This window comes from Amblyomma americanum, chromosome 11 (assembly GCF_052857255.1).
Source record: "Amblyomma americanum isolate KBUSLIRL-KWMA chromosome 11, ASM5285725v1, whole genome shotgun sequence".
NCBI lineage: Eukaryota > Metazoa > Arthropoda > Arachnida > Ixodida > Ixodidae > Amblyomma > Amblyomma americanum.
In genome coordinates this window covers 36,647,952-36,670,435 of record NC_135507.1, presented here as the reverse complement: position 1 = coordinate 36,670,435, position 22,484 = coordinate 36,647,952, and the positions used below count along the sequence as shown (strand labels likewise).

Sequence of the window (22,484 nt, the reverse complement as noted above, 5' to 3'; positions counted from 1 at the left end):
TTGATCTTCAGTGTCGATGCTAAACCATCCCGCCTTTAAAATAAAAACCTAAATAGAAGTATAGTTTTAAAACTTTGTGATGTTTATTACCATTTGCGATGTATGTTCATTTAGACGAGTGTGCATTATCATTATGTGCAACTGCCGCTTAACGGTCGCAGGAAATTAAACATCACTTTTTTATGCCGTTTATACATGTTTTCATGTTAAGAACTGCTTTTTACTGTTTCAAAAGTTATCAGTGTGCTGCATGCAGGATAAAGCGTACTTAACCAAGCGACAGCTGTAGACCGGTAAGCCTATGGAGACGGCTTTACGCTTGCAAAGGGCGCTTGGCTAGGAGTGGCAGCTTCTCAATCTGCAACGGTGTGTCCATGCTCACTTAGAAATCCCTCAAAACTCGCAACCACGTACGGCACTAAATTCTAAATATACCGTTGTGTTATCGCGTGTCTGGTTCTTGGCCTTTTTCTTAGTCTTTTTCTAGCCCTTTATTAATTTTCTTCTGTGACCTACAGTAACTAGTACTGAACGATCGGCTTGTTGTAACGTGCATTTCAGAGATACTGTAATTTTACCCAATGTACCGAATTTACCGAATTCACCGAATACCTAGTTTCAAGAAAAAACGATTCAGGATGCGTTTGTCCCTGTTTTCGCTTTAAACTGGAAACTTGGATCTCTACCTATAAGGAACCCTTACTGCCTTCGATGTTCAGTTTTGCCTTTCATATTTTAACTTCTGTGTCGCGTTCAAAAGTGTCCGTTGTTAGTCATGTGATTTGGTTTCCTGAGGCCGTGTAATGTAAAAGCATAGAGTGTATAAGTTACTGCGCGATTTTCTTCTTAAATTAAAAGACATAGAAAGGCACAGTTCGTTGACATACAAGGAGTCTGATCTAACTTAAGCGACTCGTTCGGAAAGAAACTCGTGACTACGTTGATGACAATAGAAGTAAGGGCCAGAAAAGAAGACAAGAGAATCATGGGGCGCAATGGATGCCAGGATGACGCAACAGCGGTACAGAGCTTCTTCCGTGTCGAGCAGAGACAGAACCAAAGCTGTGGCCCAATTATGCATCACCGAATAACCTATTTATTTCTAATTTTCTCTTCCAAACGCTAGCTGTGCAGTAAACGGGCACAGTCAGCAGCTCATATTCGCAGCAGTCAAGATTTTAGGAACTACAACCGAGCTTGAGTACATGGAACGCCTCGCCGCATGTCGGCACCTGCTGAGGTGAGCCTCATAGTCATCGCCATCTACTTAACCTGTTCCACCAGCTGTGAAACCTCAAGCCAACAATTCAAACAAGCTGCGCCATTTTCCTGAAACGTGTGTTCCTTTGCGTTCAATGCTTTTTTCGTGTCATTCTTCCTTCTGCACGAATTACCCCAAACATATACATTTTATAAGAGTGGCATTCACGGCGAATGAGTCGTGAGACTCATACAACAAGACATAAAAATATTCTCAAGAAAATTCGCATGGTTTTGATTTCGTGAAAGGCAAATCTATGAAGCTTGTACCTATGACAAGCTTTCAAGAGCAATGAACACGCTTACAATTTTTGTAACCCCTATAATTATACTTTAAAAGATGCAGCATTTCTTATGTGTCCCTAGTATCAGGGAGCAAATCTACGGGACGATTAGACACATGAGGCGACAACTGTGTGAACTAAGTTGTACTTACCAGCCGCCACGGTGGCTAAGTGGTTACGGCGCTCGGCTGCTGGCCCAAAAGACGCGGGTTCGATCCCGACCGCGGTGGTCGAATTTCGATGCAGGCGCAATTCTAGAGGCCCGTGTACTGTGGGATGTCAGTGCACGTTAATGAACCCCAGGGGGTCGAAATTTCCGGAGCCCTTCACTACGACGTCCCTCATAGCCTGAGTCGCTTTGACACGTTAAACCCCCATAAAACTCAGTTGTACTTACCAATGAGGGTGACGCTGAAGGGCTAACCTTGGCTAATTTACGTGGCGCTCCTGTAGAATATAGGTGGGCGGCGGGAGGTGAGACAAGGGCAGCGGTTGGCCCCTAACTAGGGGAGGGTAGGGTGGAGAGCCGACTTGTAGGTATGGCGCCAGAAGGGCAGCTAAGTTTCCCCACTGCATCTTTGAATTCGATTTCACCGTCACTTCTTCGTTCTGCTGCTGCGTAGGCTTCAAGGCGCAGGAGGTCTTGTGAATGTTGTAGGTGGTGGGTTGGTGGAGCTTCTGTTGGGTAGAGTTGAACGTGTGGGTGGTGTATGGCGCTTCTGTACCGTGAAGGTAAGTGAAGATGGAGAGGTGTACGGAGAGTTCAGGTGGGTTTGTGGGCATCCTCCTAGCTTGTTAGGTGCGGTGTTAAGGTGGCTGTCTGTTGGTGCTTCTAAAAGATAGAGGCTTAACTCGCAGAGGCTACGAACAGATGCCGCCGTTTTTACGCTATGACGCGGGTCTTTTCCCAGTAAAATATTCCACTCTTCGTCTCGGCTCACTAAAAACAGCAAAGGAAATGGGATAATCCTACATCGAGGCCAAGTTATTTGTAATGACTTATTACTGCAACTTGGAAACTGCGCGGAATATTACGCAAGCAGTACATGCACTGCAGGATGTATTAGTAAGTATGAACACTATTACTCGGCGCACTTTTTAAATGCAATGAAGTTTGCAATGTGCCCGTAGCGAATCTTGCTCGTGTATTGAAATCTAAGCGGCAGCAAAGCACGTACTGTGTATAAATTCTTTATGGAAATTGGAGTCTCACCGGTCGAACATTGAATCTAATATTGCATCTCCTTCAGGTCTGAAGCTCTGCTGAAATACGTACGTCTCCGACAATTATGCAATAGTCTCCAAATGAAGCCTTCGCTCGAAGCCCTATGATGTAATGCTCCTTTGATTTCGCTAGATAAAAAAGTACGCGTTTGATGTTTAGTATTGGAAGCATTGAGTCGAAAACTTCGCCAGCGGATGAGCTGAACTTATTGCTTATTGCAGAACTCAGGCTGAAGAGTGAAGAAAGACGGCACTGCGCTCTGTGATTTGAATAATAAGTCCGCGTCCCCCTTGACGACGTGTTCTCTGGGGATGATATCAGATCATTACGTTTTCATTAATTAGCTGATTCAGGCAGTCAGTAGTGTCACGTGCCGACGTCTGCGTTTTTGTAAAAAAGAAAACCGGCACTAATCACCCCATTTTTTTTCTAGAAAACTGGTAAAAGTGTTAACTTTTCTGCTTGTCCAGTCAACTAAAATAATGTAGTAATATACGGCCCTGAAAATATAGGCTGCAAATAGTGCCTTTAAGTCCGATTGAAAAATGAGTGTGTTTCGTGTTCTTACTTGCTTTTCAGGATTCAGATGAGAATTTGGTTGTTTTTTTTTTAAAATGAGGGATTGAGGGCACTCCTACGTCTTAAAGAAGGAAGCTGAGTACGTCATATCTACTACTTGAAAAGCTTTCCCTCAGAGTGCCCTTATTGGGCTTTAGTCGTATTTCAGGTATCCTTTCTCTCCTATCTCCTTGTTCCCTGGGTGACCGTTCTTTCTAATTTCCGCCGCTATCAGCAAACTTCCGAGCTTTCTTGAAGCCCTTGGAATGGCAGTGCTAATGGAAGCCGATAAGAGCAAATGGCTCAAAAACTGAGTTTCTCTCTAACTATTCCTTTGCAATGCAGTTTGGCTGCGTTCATGTTCACCTGTTCAGAGAGAAAGTTTTAGAGCACTTCAACACAAGCCTCATCTTGGCAGCACTTGTCGCTATTGGAAACCTATGAACTCCATTACCTATCCTTCTTTCTCTCTTCACGTCCCCAGATCAGGCTGCATCAATCACTGAGCGCTATCCTATCAGCAGTTGCTGTTGATTTTACGGTTTCGCGCAGTTCAAGGCACTAAGAACTCAAGGCCTAAAGCCAAGTTTTTTGTACAGTTTTCTTCATACTAAAGGACACTAGAACAACAGAAAGAAAACAAACCATCTCGGCGAGCAACTAAATGCCATTTCTGCCATCAAAAACGAGTAAATGATTGCGGGTGTGAGACTCTTGTTAAGGCAACTGAAAGCTTTATAGGAAGTCCTGAAAACTGAAGGTTTCTTCAGTGTGCTTTGTTCAGACGGGCGGTCTGATAAGCATTGCGTGTGACAGTCAGAAAAAAATACGCAAAGTTTAGCGGTTAATGAAAACTGCAGCTTCAACTTAAATACCACCGAGTGAACGTGATAATGTAACCGCCTATGTAGTATGGTCAATTTATTGCAGTGAAACCTACAAGAGCGCATATTCAATAGCATATTGAATAGCGCAGTAGCGCAATAGTTTATTACTGCATATTCAAATCATATTCATTAGACAAGCGAATGAGACTATTTATGTGCTACAGCCGCCGCGGTGGCTGAGTGGTTATGGCACTCGGCTGCCGGCCCGAAAGACGCGGGATCGATCCCGGCCGTGGCGGTCGAATTTCGATGGAGGCGAAATTCTAGAGGCCCGTGTGCTGTGCGATGTCAGTGCACGTAAAAGAACCCCAGGTGGTCGAAATTTCCGGAACCCTTCACTACGGCGTCCTTCATAGCCTGAGTCGCTTTGGGACGTTAAATCCCTCATGAACCATAAACCTATTTATGTGCTACAAAACTAAGGGCACCTGTATCGCGTCCCCATGAGTGAAGCGAAGCAAGGAGGAGGACGTTTTCAAAAATTGGAAAAACGCTGTAGCTGCCCCGCTCACAATCAAGACATAAACAGTCATATATGACATATATGACACATGAACATATGATCATATATGATACATGAACGGTCATATATGACCGTGAGGTCATATATGACCGTCATATATGACGTCAGTGAAAGGATGACAGAGGAGCCATTGTGTAACGAATCGCTATCGCCTATACCCATCAGACGACCCTGTGGACAAGAGAAGAACTGCAGGTACGAGGTGGACCACACTTAAAGGGAACAATTGAGCGTGTAGCTCAGATGTTCCCGACGAGCCAAATGAGGGAGCACTGCGCAAGTGTGGCGCTGTCGGGAGGCTGTCTTCTTATTGTCCCTCTCTATGCTCAGGCTCGCTGTGGGAGGAGCCTGCAACTGGCACTGCTCGAGCAGCAGAACCACGTGGTCAAGTGTTCCCGTTAAAGATTGTCCGTCTTGTACATACCACGCATGGTCTAGTGTGTGTGTAGGTGGGCGGACCCAGCGTACACTCGATGTAGTGGACGTCAGGTATAATTCTGCGCTCGTAAGATGCGAACATACCTTGTATACAGCAACTACACTGTTCACAGTGGATCATTTAAAGATATAAAAGGCCACTTTAGTTTGAAAAGTATTCAGAGGTCATATTTTCTTTATTGGTTTAGTTTAATGTCACTAGCAGCGTAAGCTTCTCTGCTACCTTTACACTCTGAGCATGCGTTTCAAACCGCTTCCTTGCCTACAATATGTTCCAATCAGGACAGTGGTTAAAATACGTGTTACATAATAATAAGCAGACTTTCTTTCTTGCTAGTGTATGCAAAACAACGGCTTATTCTTGCCAGGCGAATAAATGCGACCCGCATTTTCATCACTGCTTGCATTCCGATTCAAGCAGTCCCCCAATTCTCTCGTTAGATGCTGACGATAATAATAATACTTGGTTTTTGTGCGGAAAGGAAATGGCGCAGTATCTGTCTCATATATCGTTGGACACCTGAACCGCGCCATAAGGGAAGGGATAAAGGAGGGAGTGAAAGAACAAAGGAAGAAAGAGGTGCCGTAGTGGAGGGCTCCGGAATAATTTCGACCACCTAGGGATCTTTAACGTGCACTGACATCGCACAGCACACGGGCGCCTTAGTGTTTTTCCTACATAAAAACGCGGCCGCCGCGGTCGGGTTCGAACCCGGATACTCCGGATCAGTGGTCGAGCGCCCTAACCACTGAGCCACCACGTCGGGGCTTAGATGTTGACGACAGTTTGACTTTTTTAAGCCTAAATTTCTCCTCAATAAATAGCCCCCTTGTTTTCTATCTATCATAATGGCCATTACCATATTTTCTGCGTCGGTCAAGTCTTTATCTCCAGACCCGCTGAGTAGCAAAAAAAATTACAAATCTGAGAGACCATTGATCAAAAGGATGAAATGCGGAAATACCAGCGCGTGGAAGTAATGTTCTGTGCACGGCCGAACATTCATCACGTTGCAACCGGCCATTTGCATACTTTCCCACTCCGAATAAGATATTATTCACGTGCCGCTAGGAGGTATGGAACGGTCTTACTGTTAAATTTTTGCGTGGTCGAGGTTTCTTTCCCTTTTAGTTTTCAGTGCCCTGTCTGATTTGGTTGGTAAGCCGGAGTAGTGAACGGGCAGTCATTTATTCGAACAATAAAAAAATAGCGTAGCTCTTCTCTGGCCTTGCCTTCTGCAAAAGCGACCCTCAGGCCATATCTCAGCTTCCAATGATTTTTTTTTTTTGCGCAAGCTATCATTGCAGCACATGCGAACAAACTTTTATCACCACCCTCTCTGTATTTCTATTTGTTAGAGGATTCGCTCCTATTATTCACAAAAAGAAAAAGCATCAAGATAAAGCGAATATTTCCATTTGCTAACCGGGGAGAAAAAAAATATGACAGTGTCTGGGAGTAATAATTCATCTTCGTTTCTCGTCCTTGTTGACTTTTCCACGTCAGACCTATTTGAAAAGTTTCAGGGAGGAAATTAAACCCTAGTAGATGACATGACATATTTCCTGAATTTTTTTCTCTCAGACAGCTTTATTCGAAAGGAAACTTTATCATGGTTTTGCGAACTTCATCCTTTTATTGCAGTTATTTGACCATTTTTATAACTATGCTGTCGTTCTGGCACATTTGGTGCACTTTTCGCGTTTTGTTATCAATCAGATAAATCTAGATATTAGCCAAATCTGTACAGCGGCCATAGTTAAGCGTCTTGTGCTTACTTTCTTTCGCCTATTAACTCTTAGTGAAGTGCAAAATTTATTAGCTCTCACATGCATACAGATGAAAAACTTTAACTCAAAACGACTCTATAAAACGAAAGGCATCACTTTCAAGCCGTTATGACCACCCCGTGTTCTAAAAAAACACGCACACATTTGTGCTGTTAACTTCGTAACCATGTACCAAATTTAGCAGGTGTCCTTACCAGTATTATTTCGACGTGAAAAATATTTTCACTAGAACTGAGAATTTTCTCAACAGCTGTTATGAGATAGTTGACTGGTAGAAAAGGCTCGAAAGCTCAAAAGCTTTTAAATTTTCCTTCGCCCTGGAATGGACCCACTGTAATACACACAACCGCTTTTAAATAGACAAGGAACAAGAAGGATGCCCATTAAGGAAATATAAGAACACGCTGAATGGTTAGTTTTATACTTAAGAAGCTTTCTGCATGCAAGAATACGGTGCATAGGTGCCGAATTGTTCGTTTTCCACAACTTGTAGCGAGGCGGACACATGTGTCCTGCTGTCCTACGAAGGGTGTTAAGAGAATATATTCGTGCATAACACCACATTTCACTCAATGCATGCGACAAAAGTGAACCGTCCGTCAATCTGTCCTTGAGTACGCCCGCTAGCCTGTATGCGCCTTCCTGTACCTCTGCCTTCTTGTCGGTCTATTTATTGTTCTTTCTGTATGTCTGTTTGCGGCTTTGTGTTTGTTGATCAATACCACCCGCCACACCCAGGTGGTGCAGGTGAGTCTCCCATCTTATCATTTTCAATCCCCACTATGTTTATGTTCTTCTTTTCTCGGCTATTTTTCGATCATAAGCAGTATGTAATGTCTTAGTGTTTACGTTAGTGTTATGTTTATTTGTTTTGACTGCTAAACTTTATTTCTGCTTATCTCTATTTTTTCTTGGTGGGGATGGAAACTGTACTTCTTGTTGCATTAGCACTAATTTTAGAATGGCCAGCTTCATTGCTGGAATTCAACTCTTCTTTTGCTTTTCACAGATTTCTCACTCCAAGCCATCTCATGAACTGTACACCAGAGAAAAAGGCATGATATACAACATCCAGGCGTACTTGTGCCTGTTGCAAGGACATTTGTTTAAGAATCTAGTCTCCAAAGCATATAATATTTGGTCGGGAGCAGGCGTCTTTAAAAAGCTACACATTGCAGACCTCTTCAAGATGCATTGCGATGCGAACTGAAGAAAAGTACTCGCTACGGCGTAAATGTCACGTAATACCTTGGCGTTTCTCAGCATGCATCTCGTGTCTCCATCACTTTTCTCCCCACTGCACGCACAAAAACAAAAGCTGCTTGGCATTAAACTAGCCGATTTGCTAAGAAAAACTGTCAGCGGCTGCCTTCAGACACACACACACACAAAAGAAATTACGCCATCAGCATCGTGAAGACGTGAAAGCTGAAATTCAACGCAGTGCTTCTACGAGGTAGAGAAAGCCGAGAGCGCCGTCCCATAGAACAGCGCTCGAAACCGAGTCTTCGTGTAGCAGAGCTGATCGCATCTGCTTCGGCAGCTACCCCGGTGACGAAGACGGAGCGCTCCCGAGCCTCTGTTACGGAGAACAGGGAGGCAATCTCTCGAACCCCGCAAGTTCTGCTCGCTTTGAATCGGCTCCTTCCATTCGTGGATCCAGCGCGGCCCCCCTTCTTTCTCCGGCGCACATTCCTCAACAAAACGGACGAACAACGGAGGTCGAACGAAACAAGACTGATCTCTCGTTGCCTGCGCGCGATAACAGCTTTCACGAACGTCCCACACCATCCTGCCTCCGCTCGCGTATCACCGGATAGAGAGGAAAGCTAAAGCGGTTGTTACGGGGCCAGTGTGATGTAGCAATCAGCCCTTCGGACAATGATGGGGGATCCGGTTGTTTTCTGGGAGGAGAGACTTCAGCTGAGCCCTTTGGTTTTTTTTTCGGTTTTTCTCGCGAAGGATACAACTTGCGCATTCGTGTTAGTGTGGCAATGACGTGGAGAATGGATGACTCCTACTTGTTAGGTCAACGATACCCGATTCGTTGATTTTGCAAACGCGATCGCTGAGCGTCACATCATAGAAGGGCGCAGTTGTTGAGTAGCGCCGTAGTCGAAAGGAGATTACAGTATTTTTCGGCGAAAACCGCCGATGCGACGTCGTCTCGTCCAGTTTCAGCCAGCTATGGAAGTAGCGCTCCGTATACGCTCGTCTGTATAGTTGGTCATATTCCACAACATGCCGCGATGGGGCGCCAGCGTCGTTTTTCTGCTATGGTGGTAAATCGTATTTGCTGAAATGCCTACGTGTGCGCCGGGTGGGAAGGGTCATGAGGTTATTTGCTGTCCAGAGGTGAAGGCTCACCACCCTTACAAGTACGGTCTATAGACAGTCTATAGACTTCTTACAGACTCTATTACCTTCCTATAGATATTTATTTTTGTCTATTCATAGTCTATAGACTATCCATTGACTTCTGTCTATATAGTTTACGGACTTTCTATATACAAATCCTAGAGAACTCTATAGGCAATACAAATCCTATAAATGGTTGTAGAGAATCTATAGATGCATAGCCATACACTTTTAATAGACATTTGTCTATAGACAGTCTGTATACTATGAATAGACAAATAAATATCTATAGGAAGGCCTTAGAGTCTATAAGAAGCCTATAGATTCTCTATAGGCGATTTTTGTAAGGGCTCCTTTGTGAAATTTTCTTCAGGTGAGTGGTATACCGTGAGTGATGGCTTCGTCAGTGCTTCTCGTAACGTAAAACATCCTTTGCTGACCCTGCCTTTCCTTTTTTGTTTAGACCATGAGCTTTACTAACAGGAAGAGAGTCGGTAGTAAGGTGTTTCAGGGGACTCACTGACGATACATAGTCTCCCTGCGGCAGTCTTTGTGTATCCGGTACTCTATCTGCGCAGAATAAAGCTCTGCCTGCGTGAGCATCGTGGCTCTAATTTTACTGCAGCTCACATTCATTCTCCTGACTTGTTTTCATTTTTCGTCCTTGCGTCTTTTCCGTGGTATGGCCTGTATTTCTAGTATCCAGTCCAGCAGGCAGAATCCAAAGAAAGCGATAGGAAACGGTCCCATCTCCAGGAAACTAAGAAAGACAGAAGGTCTATGGCTGGCCTTTTCACGGGCCAGTTATTGTTCGAGCTAGAGAACGGAGGGAGAGGAAGGGGGGGGGGGAGTTGTGTGTGCCAGCCCGTGCCGATCGCCATCAATTTCGATGCCGTCGGCACGTGCCTGAAACCCGAAACTGCGAGCACCAAGTCTCCCTACCCACCCTCAACGACCCCTAGCGAGAGAAAACGACACGCCTGCAAAGGGAGACTGCTAGGGAGGTGGCGGGTGTGGAGAGAAGCGATACAGAGAGAAAACACCAATCTCTGAGCGCGGACACCTTATCTATCTAAGCGCCCCTCTTCCCCATTTCCCCAAGCACTACCCTTCTATCCAGTAGTATCTCCCCTCTTCCTCTCTCTGCTGTAGCGATTTGAGCCTACTCACTCCGACTCGCAGTCTCTTCTTTCCTCCTCTGGATATCTTCTGGTGGCGTCAAGAGAAAGTCGAGGAGTGGATGCAACAGAAACTACGTAAAACGAGAGCATAGGGACTCGATGATCGCAACCGAAGAAAGGAATGGGGACAGGAGAGATATGTCGTCACGTTAGGAACAAAGCAAACAGCGAACCTGGGCAAAGCGGCGATGCCGTAGCCTCCGGAGAGACAAAGGTGCTGGGGAAATGTGTCTGGCACATTTCTATTGCGATCCGGTCGTTTCCTGTAACACCGTGCTGACTTCCCTGCGAACCACCCCATTGCAAACCTCCAGCTTTTCTCTCCTCCCTAACTCCCCCAACTGTTGTCTCTCCTGTTTCTCCTTTTTTTGCGTATTGATTCTGCGCGTTTCCAAGGATTTTGTTTTTTCGGGATGTTTCCTCCTCGTCTGCTCTCCTTCTGCTCCCCCAAATGCGACCACATTTCGCCTACGTCTTGTAGGCGAATGCTACCCCTGTCGGGGTGATCATGAGGGCGCGTTTACAAGAAGCATGCGGAGAGAAGGCGGTTTTTACGGAGGAGTGGCTTGTATGTAAAGGAAGACACAAAAAGGAAAGGTGGGGAAGGAATAAAGAAGCGCGGTCCAAACACAGGGCGACAACGTCGGGAAGAATAGTTGTCATCGTCCTCCCGGAGCTTTGCCTCGCTATGCGGTTCGCGCCTCTTGAGTAAGACCAGCTTGAGCGCGACGAAGCAACTCTCTACAGTTACCCCCTCGTTTACCTTACGTCCCCATTACTTTGTTCGCTCTTTTTTTTTACCTCCCCACTCCTGTCTCTCTTCTTGTTCGGCTGGCTTCGCCGTGTTATGGTTTCATTTTCCCGGGGGAGCAATTTCTTTCGGGAGACGGGAGTCGTGTGTTTTCTCGGCTGTCGCTTTTCCTTTTTTTCTCTACCTTTCAGTGGTTGCCTTTGCACTTCGCTTCGCTTGTTTCGCCCCTAATGTCGGCATCCTCCGTATGACGTCTTCGCCGCGTCCTCCTTCGGGAAACCCGAGAGATGCTAAAAGAAAGAAAAGTGGCAATTTGTAAGGGGTGGCGTCATAGCCTGCCGCCTTTACGACGGCCAGAGTTTGGCTGAAACGTTATTACGGGGTGGTCGCACCAAGGCTGTGTCGGATTCCCGCGCTGTGGGATTTTGTTTGGTTTTCAGCCAGAGCCGGGAAAGAAAAATCCATTAGCTAGGCCTCGGAACTGTCGACTAGAATGTTGCTCATTCTCAGTGTTCCCCTTTCTCCTTTATTATGTGAGATTAAATAACGACGATTGCTTGTAGTTACCACGAAACAACTATCGGGAAAATTGTTGGCCTTTCTTCAGCAGGCAACCCGTAATATCATGCGTCATTTTGTTCGATTGTGTTTTTGAAGCGAAAGGTTCACGACGCTAGGTTTTCAAGGAGGCAGCGTCAGTGCAGTCACGTGACAGGTGTCACGTGGTGTCTTGGCAGATGTCATGTGGCGGGTTATGCGACCTACTGACGTCATTACAATCTGCCCACCGTGGCGGGTGGCAATTGTCCCATTGGGCATTTTATCGACGCTTTACAGACGATCCATTCGACAGTGTGTGTGGCGTTTGTGAACGTATAACCATGCAAAGCAAGCTTTTGCTTCTCACCAAGGTTAACCAATGTGTAAACCACAGCAATTTTTTTGTTTTGTTTAGAATATACTGTGTGCCACTGCAGTACTAATGAAAATGCCGATATTTTGCCCTTCCACAAGTCAAAAGAATACGCAGCAGAGTTGTAAGGCCATGTCGCAGCGCCCAGTGTTTTTGTACACGACACGATACTGTGCGTCAAGGTACAATACGATGCGACGCGACACGTTAAGATGCGCGATACGATAAGCCGCAAGTTAAGCAAGTTAGAAGCTGTTCTGGAAGTCACAGCCGTCGCAGCAGGTTGATTTTTCAAAACGCGCTACTAAAAATACAAACGTCCTTTCCCCGTGTGGGTTAAGCGGCGCGGCGTTCGGACATAAAGCAATTAATCGAATACTTAGGATTGAAACGGTCGTCATGCAAGCTAAAGGTATTATTTTCTCACAGCAAGTAGCCAGCGGACTGAACAACCGCTACTCTGCTAATAAACTTACTTTTACACTATTTCAAGCGCCCTCTTGATCATGACTTTCCATGAGGAGTGGAGAGATTCAAATCAGAGTTGAATTTATGAAGAACCACGCTGCCAATAGTATTTCTTAGTGTCGGCATATTTGATTCCTGCATTTGTACCACCGGATAACCAACGAGAGTCACCCAGTACTTTTTCAGTCGGACAGCCGGAAAAACCGCACTTGCTCAGGACCGCAGTGATACTCAAGTTGACGCTTCCGACGAAGGATCGCTTAGTGTTGAACTTGACGCTGGTTACAGCGTACGAGCTTTGAGTCGAACTCTTTACTTTGCAGTGAAACACGAACCACCTTTGCAGGCTGAGTGTTCGAAACTGGGTTTGCCCCCGAAAGGGCGCAGCGGGGTTTTGCAGAGCCTCCTCCAAGCACACGCCCCTGAAGAACCCGGGCACCGGACCGGAGGTGGCTTGTACCCATTTTTACCGGTGGGTGTCCAGCGGTGGGTTTCGAACCAACCACCTTCCCCTCAGGCGGCGGCCCTTTAGTGAGCGTTGAAGATAAAAATGTCACGATATTCTCAAGCAAGCGTACCCTCGAAAGCTTTCGAAAACAAAAAGTAATTTGAGAAAGGCGAATAAGAAGAAGGACTGTACTCTTAACGCAAGCAGCTGGCGAAGTGGCCTCCACTCGTACCTTCCCCAAGCGTCTTTTCAGCGATGCCGATAGCACGAACAGTATGCTTTTTTTGCACAGTCCGGGGACAGGTGACATGGGTAATAAAATCCAAGCTTTTCATCGGACTCTTCCAATCTCTTCGCTCGAATTGGGCACCGTTTTAGGAAAGGTGAAGCCAAAGGTCGGCGTGGGCTTTCAGCCAACCTACATGAGGCTCGCTTTTGGCCCAGAGCGAGGCGAACGCCAGTTTCAAATTCGCTTAGATCAAACGAGAGCGGGACCGCTCGGATACAGTTACAAGTTTCAGGCTGCCATCTGCCCCAGGAACCCTACTGCCACAAAGTGAACTTTTCTCGGCTATTTTTTTTTGTTATGCAAAGCAATAATTTTTTCTATCAATGGTTCGCGTGCGAGAGCTATAGATGAATGTATGGAACGCACAGTGGTGTCGCATGGGGCTGAGTTCATGCTGGTCTCCGTTTGCGGAGAGGATGGAATTTGAAAATTAAAAACATTTCAGCGGCGGCGTTGAACTTCTGGGCTCCTTTGAATATCAAAAACGCGCATCTTTAATGCATGACTTTGCCTCGATCAAAGGGCAACTAAATTTTTGTTTCAGCCACGCTATGGAATAAAGTTTTCTGCTCTGCGTTTGCTCGATTTTATTGCGTCTAAGTCAATTTTTAAAGAAGCTTCGCGTTTTTATCGGGTTACTCGGAATGGTACTCGCCATTATTGCGAGCACGGGGGCCGAAATGGTGCAGACGCTAGAACAATGAGTGATGCAATACGCGTTCTTCTAAGCGAAATCTTAAATCAGATGTGTCCAGTTGAGCGCCGTTGTTGCTTTTTCAGTGATAGGAACACTAAAAATCAATATAGTGATAAAGACCAAGTTAACACGGGTAATTATCTTCCTCCACTTCTTTTGCAAACAGCCGCGTTAATATGTTACTAGAACGTGAATTATACTTTGTTCATTATATATATATCTCTGTAACAGACATCTACGTCCTCGAAGCTCTCCCACCTCTTTAGGTAGTGAGGATAGCGCGATTAAATTTGGCATTGTTCGTTTACAACAAATTTCCAATACCTGAAATGCCACCGTGCATACAAAATGTGGGTAAGACGCGTGTTTTTGTTTAGTCTCAATTTCATGTCAAGCCAAACACAGCACTGCTTAGTTTTCCTGTCCGCTGATAGTTTACTTCTATGATATTGTAAATGTGCCCTATATACATATCTCTTGTGCCTAGTAGTTTTGGACCCTTCCCGAACAAAGCTTCACGCTTTTGACGTTCAAGCCTCACATAAATATCGTGGTATGTGTTGTAGGTTATCTGCTTGCTGATGCCATCATATTTGCATTAATAGCATGAACCAAGCGTGTTAGTATCTTCTGGTGATGGAGAGCTACCTGGCGTCAACGGGTGACTCCATCATATTTGTATTAGTAGCATGAATCAAGCGTGTTAGTATGTTCTAGTGATGGAGAGCTACCTGACGTCAACGGGTGACAGCTGCTATCTAATACAGAACTTAAAAGTTGCTGAATTTCCAACATAGTTTGGTAATGAGTCAAATTGATTTGGAGTGCGCTATAGTTCGTCCAACCTAACCTAATCATTTTTCCATGCTTATATAATAATTTTTCTCTTTTCTGACCCTCGGTAACCTGTATGTGTTTACTGTACGTAGTAGGCTTAGTAGAAGTCACTAATACCTAAACGGCCGTTCAGACAAAAAACTGCACAACGTTGTCTCAAGCCGCCATTTTTCTCCCACAGTGTGCACACGTCACCTCGATATGATGAAGGTTACCGAAACATAAGTCCTGATGCGTTCATACTAATGAGCACGGCGGATGCGGTGAGGATGATGGCACGCGACATCGGTTAAGGACTGTTCGTCAGAAAGTTGGAGAGTTAGAAGCCTTCCTCCATCGACACTTCTGGTTTCACTGATGTTGATGCGTTGGCGCATCAAATACCCTACGTCCCTGATATGCCCCAGTACTCATTTTACGAAAACATGCCTCCTTACTGACGACCACAGATGCCAAGCATATTAGCTAAATACAGTCGTGAACTCCGGAAATGGGGCCTTCAGGCCCAATTTGTTCCTCCAAACTCTTCGCGGCAAATCTGTCACTTCGCTCATCAATTTTTTATGTGTGGTGCGGTTGCAAGCAACCCAGACAAATCTCAAATAAGCTTTCACACGCTGCTAGCGTACTTTCGCAGCACCGTGTTTGCAAAGAAGCTTTGTGAGGCGCGGTTCCTTCCATGACGAGACGTTGCTTTGTGCAGCACTCATCATGTAGCTTTAACGTTTGAAGCGTTTTTATATACACAAGGTGGATGTGAACATGACTTTCCGTGGTGCGCTGTTTTTCCTTCCACTCCATCACAGTGAATTAGTTCGAGGTCCTTTTACAGTAATCGCCGTCTCCTTGTCAGACATTCGCGTCCTTATCACGTTTGGCTCAAAAAGCAGTGAACTTGTTTGCTTAGTACTAGTGACGCTTACAGTGCTAACTGTTGCCGGTAAACGCCTGTCACTGAAAGCTCGTTACGCGGGTAACGTTGATGGTTTAACCGATTTTATGCTACACTCAAACTCAGCACAGCGTTGCCAACTCTCCAGCTTCTTGATTGTTCACTGGAGTATAAATTGACGGTTGCTCCCGTTTTTAGCGACAACTTCTATACTTATTGCATAATAGCGCCAGCAAGTAGAGGCTATGTACTTTTGTTTTCGTGTCTGTCTGTCTGTCTGTCTGTATGTTTCTTTGTTTTCTGTTTGTAGTGACACAAGAGCTCACCTGTTTTAATAGTTTTAGGTTTAGGGGGTTTAACGTCCCAAAGTGACTCAGGCTATGAGGGACGCCATAGTGAAGGGCTCCGGGAATTTTTACCACCTGGGGTACTTTAGCGTGCACTGAGATCGCACAGTACACGGGCCTCTAGAATTTCGCCTCCATCGAGATTCGACCACCATGGCCGGCATCGAACTCGCGTCCTTCAGGTCAGCAGCCGAGCGCCATAACCACTGAGCCACCGCGGCGGCTTTGCGTTTCTTTTGTAATGAGCGATTGGTTACTAACCACATTTTAAGGCGAAAGCCTTACTTGCCTCATGAGTCCGCCTGAAGTGTCCGTTCGCAGGAAGTGTCCGCCTCACAATGGCGTCATCAAAAACAAATAAGTTAGATTAGAAATAAAGTACAATAAAAAGCTAAAAACATCAATAATCAATTAAAATAAAACTAGAAACCAGTAAAAATAGACAAGAAACAGACAAAAATCGAAAAATTTAAGCACACAAAAACAACAAATGAAAATAAAAAAATTGACAGTGCCTTAGCTTGGCTATGCCAAGATATATGTAGCGAGAGGTACGTTTTCCTGGCTGAGCTTGTTGTGGTCACTGTATGTTTAGCAGTGAGAGACATTGGGCTCCATCTCAGCGGCTATGCATCGTCTATTACGCTCGGCAGTCTGGCATCTCCGTTTGGCAAGCCGTCCCTCTCTCTGTTCGGGCGTCTCCGCTGCTCTCTTCGCCTTCTGACGCTCAATCTCCCTTCGTTGAGTAGCCAAGTGCCAGGCGAGAGCCTCAGGATCGAAAGAGCTAATCATCTCTTGTCTATACCGCCGTTTAGCAGCGGCTGGTCTCTCCTTCTCTGCATGCATGTCAAACGTTGTGATGCAGCCGCCCATTGCATCTCCGCCTTTTATACTCAATTCTGCGCATGCGACGCCCGGTTCGGGTGATAGAGTGGCATGCGGCGAGGAGGCGACGAAGCACGCGGCGCACCTGTGGGGCCTCTCTGGTTATGGTATCGGCGCATGCGCACAACCGCTAATGCGTGTGACGTCTCACCCGGCTCCGACGGTGGAGCTGGCGCGCGGCCGCGGCGACGGCTACGCGCATGCCGCACCTGCTGCTCCTCTCCGGTTGCCATGGTAGCTGCGCATGCGCACAACTGTCCTCTCCGGGCCACCGTGAAATGCTCGACTGGTAGCCGAGTGTAGCCCTCGCTACAAAAAAAAAAAAAAAGATGCAACGCGTACTGCCGTCGTGGAAGAAACCCGCGTTCTAGAAACTTCCATGCTTTGGAATTTTTGCACGTGACCGGACTTAAGTGCCGTCAGAAATTTTCTATTTTTTCATAAATTTCGGGAAAAAAAGGAGTGATAGGGACATTCTCGACGCGTTCAATACTCCTTACCGCAACACGTTTGCGAAATAACTGTGGCGCGTTCAGCGCAATCCCTAAAGCGTTCGGCCTGACGGCACGGTGCTTTCCCCGTTCAAATTAATCGAGCGGCGACGTCTGAGTCGAGGCGATGTTCCTGGCTCAGTTCGTGGTGTATAATATAGTTTGACTAATGGCCCAGCAGCCGCTCAACGTGGGCTATCTCAGCGTGACGGGTAATTACGGCTGATCGATTAATGAAGGCGGCGTTTTCTACGGTCTACACCATGGCTAGCCGCGCACGCCACGTAATATTGCGTCTATCCGCAGACATAGGTTTTACCCCCCCCCCCCCCGTTCAGCCACTCCCTATATCTATTATTGTTAACACGTTGAAACGAAAAATTTAACAAGGATTCATAATTTCAATGTTGCGTTCTGAAAACTCGCGGTTGACATGCATGTTTTGCGGAAGTTCATTCAACTCTCTATGCAAAGATCTAATGTGTAGCCCATGATCCGCGTTGTTTTGAATAGTGCTTATCAATGAAATGTATAACTTCAGGCGTTCGAGTTATCGGACGACCAGCATAACTACCAATCTATTAAACAGCGTGCGCTAACAGGACGTACACGGGAAACTTGGAGACAGAGGAAAGAAGCGCTGTCTCCAAGTTTCCTGTGTACGTCCTGTTAGTGCTCGTTGTTTAATTGAGATGTACCAACTAGCCCGTCAGAAAGTTCTACTACAGCATAACTACCAGCGCCGGAATTCCAAAGATGGCCCGTAATTGGGTTCTGCGGCCACATTTTTCAAATATTCGTTTCTTATCCCTTCTTACGCTCTTCCACCGTAGCCGACACTTGATTCTTTACTAATTAATCACTAGCCCTCATAGGAACCATCGCACATGGCAGCTTTGATTACGTTGATAGAACCGCACTAAGTGGTAGGTTTTATATGAATTCTCACTGAAAAAGATAGCGTTTTTATTTCCAGTCTGGCGCTGTTGAGAAATGCGCTTTATTTACCTTCAGCCGTGCAGTGCTGACCCGTGTTTTCGCCCCTCTGTTCAAGCGGTAGTGTTGCTGCTTTCACGGCATGAAGACAGAAGAAGACTCTGCTCGGGCCTGTCGACTGGCACACAGTGGACCAATACCGCTCTGCCGAATGCGCACAGAAGGCAGCTGGAAGGAAGATGGAAAAGTGAAGTTGGAATGGAAAAATTCGTGTCGCGGCCGTCTTTCCTTCTTTCTTCCTTCTTTTTTCTCTTGCTATCTTTTTCTTTTATTTCTTCCTTTTTCTATTTTCTCTTCCTTCCTTTCCTTCTTGCTTTCTTTTTTCACTTTCTTCCTTTTTCCTTTTTCCCTTTTTATTCTTCCTTCTTTCTTTCCTTTTTTTTCTTCCCTTTCCTGGTTTATCTTCCTTCCTTCCTTCCTTCCCTTTTTTCTTTTTCTCTTTCTCTCCTTTCTTTCTTTCTTGACGCCCTTTCCAGGGTAGCCGCGGCATATTGCAGGAGCTCATTTAATTCACTTCTGTTCCATTCTTTTCGCATGCCGAGCCCACTAGCAGAGACCGATGGATAGCTTAAAGGTGGCGTCTCTTGAGCCGATTTTAAAATCAAAGTACAGTTACCTTGAAATAAAATTGTTATATGAACCCAGGATTAAATTATTCTAACTTCTTCATTCTAGGTAATATATATTTATTTACTTATTGCTAGTGCTTTTCACATGTTGAATGATGGGAAGTTGGCTTCTCTAAATCACGAAAGCGCAGAAAATAAAACTGGCCGTGAACAATCAACAGGAGAAAGAGAGTTTGGGGCAATCATATGGTTTTAAGTTCATCACGGCTGGTAGTAAAATCAATGTGTGGGATAGAGCCTTCGCTATTTGTTGTATTCCAACACAAAACCACAACTCTGTGCTAAGCAAAACAAATAAAAAATTTCGAGAACATCATAAATTAGGGCATTCGTTATGATTTCCCAAACGTTTTGGAACCATGTGCATATAAAAATCGTTCATTCGGTTCCAGTTTATCACCTTCTTTTGTTCGGCCAGTAATTACAACAATTTTAACTTTTTCGTTCATTTACATTCTTTAAGAAGCACACCAAAGCACAATTGCTGTAACTGTTAACGATGTGTAGAGATGCTGTAGTCTGTCGCAGTCGCAGAAATCCGCTACAGCCAAACAAAATTGCTCTGCTCCCGCTGTTCCCGAAAGCCATAACGCGCTATCCGGGCTCGTAAAGAACGCAACTTGACCAGACCGTAACTATAAGTACGTGGAAAATAAATAAGCTTGCAACCAGGAAAAACAAGCATAATCTCGCTTTCACCTAAAATACTGAAAGAATCCGCGCACCCTTCAGCATTTCGTCTTCTGTTCGCGAGTTACGCTTTTTTTTTCGCTTTCGCAAAGAGAAATTCTCCGCGTTGTTGTGGAACACTTCCTGCGCGACATATATCGGTCGTCCATTTCCTAGCGTTACTCTCCCTTCGCTACGCCCCTGCCAACGAAGGCACCCAAAGGCGCGTCCCTATCTATAGCTTCCTGAGGCGCTCTCTGCTTCCTCTGTGTTGGCATGGAAACAAACAAAAAATAGAAACAAAATAACACACTACTTGCGCCGCGAAGTTCAAGGCCACCCTGGTCGCCTTAGGCCTTGTCCGCCAGTTTTCTTTATTGCAATCTCGTTTTTTTTTTCACGAGTTGTTCTTTCTGTCTCTCTGTCTTACTCACTGTACCTTGTTTTTTTGTTTGTTTTTTTGATCGGCTGTGCAAGCTTCCCGAGGGGCACAAAGAAGTCCACCAATCCGTCAAAGTGAGCACGCTCATAAAAGGAAGGGTAGACCAACCGTTTCTCTCTACCCTTCCCCTCGCTTCGGTCTTCTATCTTTCCACTAAGGGGAGGCCTGAAAGCCTATACCGTCCCGCCATCTCAGTGACCTCTATTCGGCCCACACAATACACGTCATATGTTCGAGGTCAACGCTGACGCGTTTAATACTGATAACCGGGGAGCGGAAATGATGTCGGGTCGCGCGTGGCGAAGGGTTAGGTGTCCGTTTTCTTGGTGACTTCGAAGAAGTTTTTCTTTTAAATTCTAAGACGTAATCTTCGTGTGACCAATAATCATTCACGTCCGCTTCTTAAAAGCCATGCTCACTGCCCTATGCGCTTCGTGAATTTTTCGAAATATGATCATATAACGTTGAGCTGGTGCCTTTATTCTTTAATTAAAAAACTGTCGCTTAGGAGCTGTAGCACGTCATCCTTTTTAAATCTACCCGTTTCACAAAATAGCAGTTTTCAATGAAAAAATATTGAAAAACTGAAAATTGGTTTTTGGGGAAAGGAAATGGTGCAGTATCTGTCTCACATGTCTCGGCGGACACCTGAACCGCACCATAAGGGAAGGGATAGACGGAGCGAAAGAAAAGAAGAAAGAGGTGCCGAAGTGGAGGGCTCCGGAATAATTTCGACCACCTGGAGATCTTTAAGGTGCACTAGAATCGCACAGTGCAAGGGCGTCTTAGCGTTTTGCCTCCATCAAAACGCGGCCGCCTCAAATGTAAAAATATTCTTTCCTGTTCTGGGGACGTATTTGTGTTGAAAGCAGTTCACAATGTTCATTCGTAAAGGTCAATACTAGTCAATAACACAGTAAATACTCACATAGGTAACCATTTGGAGTTGATTTTATGCACGTAACTGCCATTCATGCTGCCTCTTTCCAATTTACTAATGCTGCAGCTTTCTACCGTTTTTTTTTTGCTTAAAATTTTCAATCACTTTTCAAAAGATTTCTTCGACGCGGGGCCTTGTATGCAATCTTTCTTTAAGAAGAGGACTAAATTGCACAACAGGGCGGCTGACCTAACGCCGTTCTCTTTTTACGCCGCCCACTTTTCAAGGACTCAAACCCAACAATTCTGGACAAATGTATTTATGAACGGGAAACCGTTTATGAACGCAACTACTTCACATAATGTAAGATTTCGCTCTAATAGTCGATATATCCGCAGATCACCTGACGGCAGCCTTGGAGTTTTTTTTTCTATTCACGTTTTTGCTATAGTCAAAAGCATTCTCCACTGGTTTTCTGTGGAAGTCTTAACTGTTCCATGAGATCGATGTAAACACACTAAGAGGAATATTTTTGTGCTTATCAGAAAAATGGACAATTACCCTAAAATTTTCATAACAGTATCGTACAATTTAACAATTTTCAAAATTTTCGTCCGAGAAGATTGGACACGTTTTGATGTTTCTAACAAGACGATAGATGCAGGCGCTGGCAGCCTTCGACCGGCGTTACAGTATTTACTTACCAACGCTACGCGATATCTAGCTCCAAGAGCCACCACGAATCCTTCCATATGTTAGCGTTTAAATATCGCCACCAAGAGGAGAGACGTAGAATTAAAACGGTACCCGTTTGTTGAAGCCATGGCAAAAAGTTTGGTCTAAAGTTCTCGCATGTACATTTACCCAGCTCTGTCAGTGCCGGTAGACCTTGACAACTGGAAATTTATTTCCACAAGACGCGACTTACCTGCGAAGTTTTTATGGAATCGAAAGGTTTTTATTGATGCGAGCGATAAAACGGAGCATACGTAAATTCCGATGTTAATTGCCCCAGACTGGATACACAAAAACGACAGCACTTCCCTCAACTTTACACATTTAAAATATTATTGCACCCTTCATTATTTTTAGGTGATCACCCCATGTTTTCATTGGATAGGGTTCTTAAATTTTTAACTCATGTAAGCTTCTTACGAGAGATCTCATATTGAAAGTAACCTCATCACCTCCTTATTGCTGAGGAGAGTGCTGAGCTTAGCCCTATTAAAACAATTTTTAGGCGCTGTACATCACTTTAGGCCATTCCACCAGATTTATGCAACCTCTTCACACTCTACAACCTTGCACATGCTCACTACTCTTAGGCCCTGTACATCTGGTGTTG

At 45.1% G+C, this 22,484-nt stretch overlaps 1 protein-coding gene across 1 annotated transcript in view; it reads right to left on the bottom strand.

Moving 5' to 3' along the window:
* LOC144109555 (pyrokinin-1 receptor-like) overlaps positions 1–22,484 on the bottom strand; it is a 316,180-nt gene that overhangs the window by 254,494 nt on the left and 39,202 nt on the right. The window contains exons 2-3 of the mRNA XM_077642380.1: positions 18,532–18,687; positions 2,139–2,263 (exon numbers count right to left, since the gene is read on the bottom strand). Of these exons, the coding sequence (XP_077498506.1) occupies positions 2,139–2,263; positions 18,532–18,687 (281 nt within the window). The remainder of the gene's footprint in view (positions 1–2,138; positions 2,264–18,531; positions 18,688–22,484) is intronic.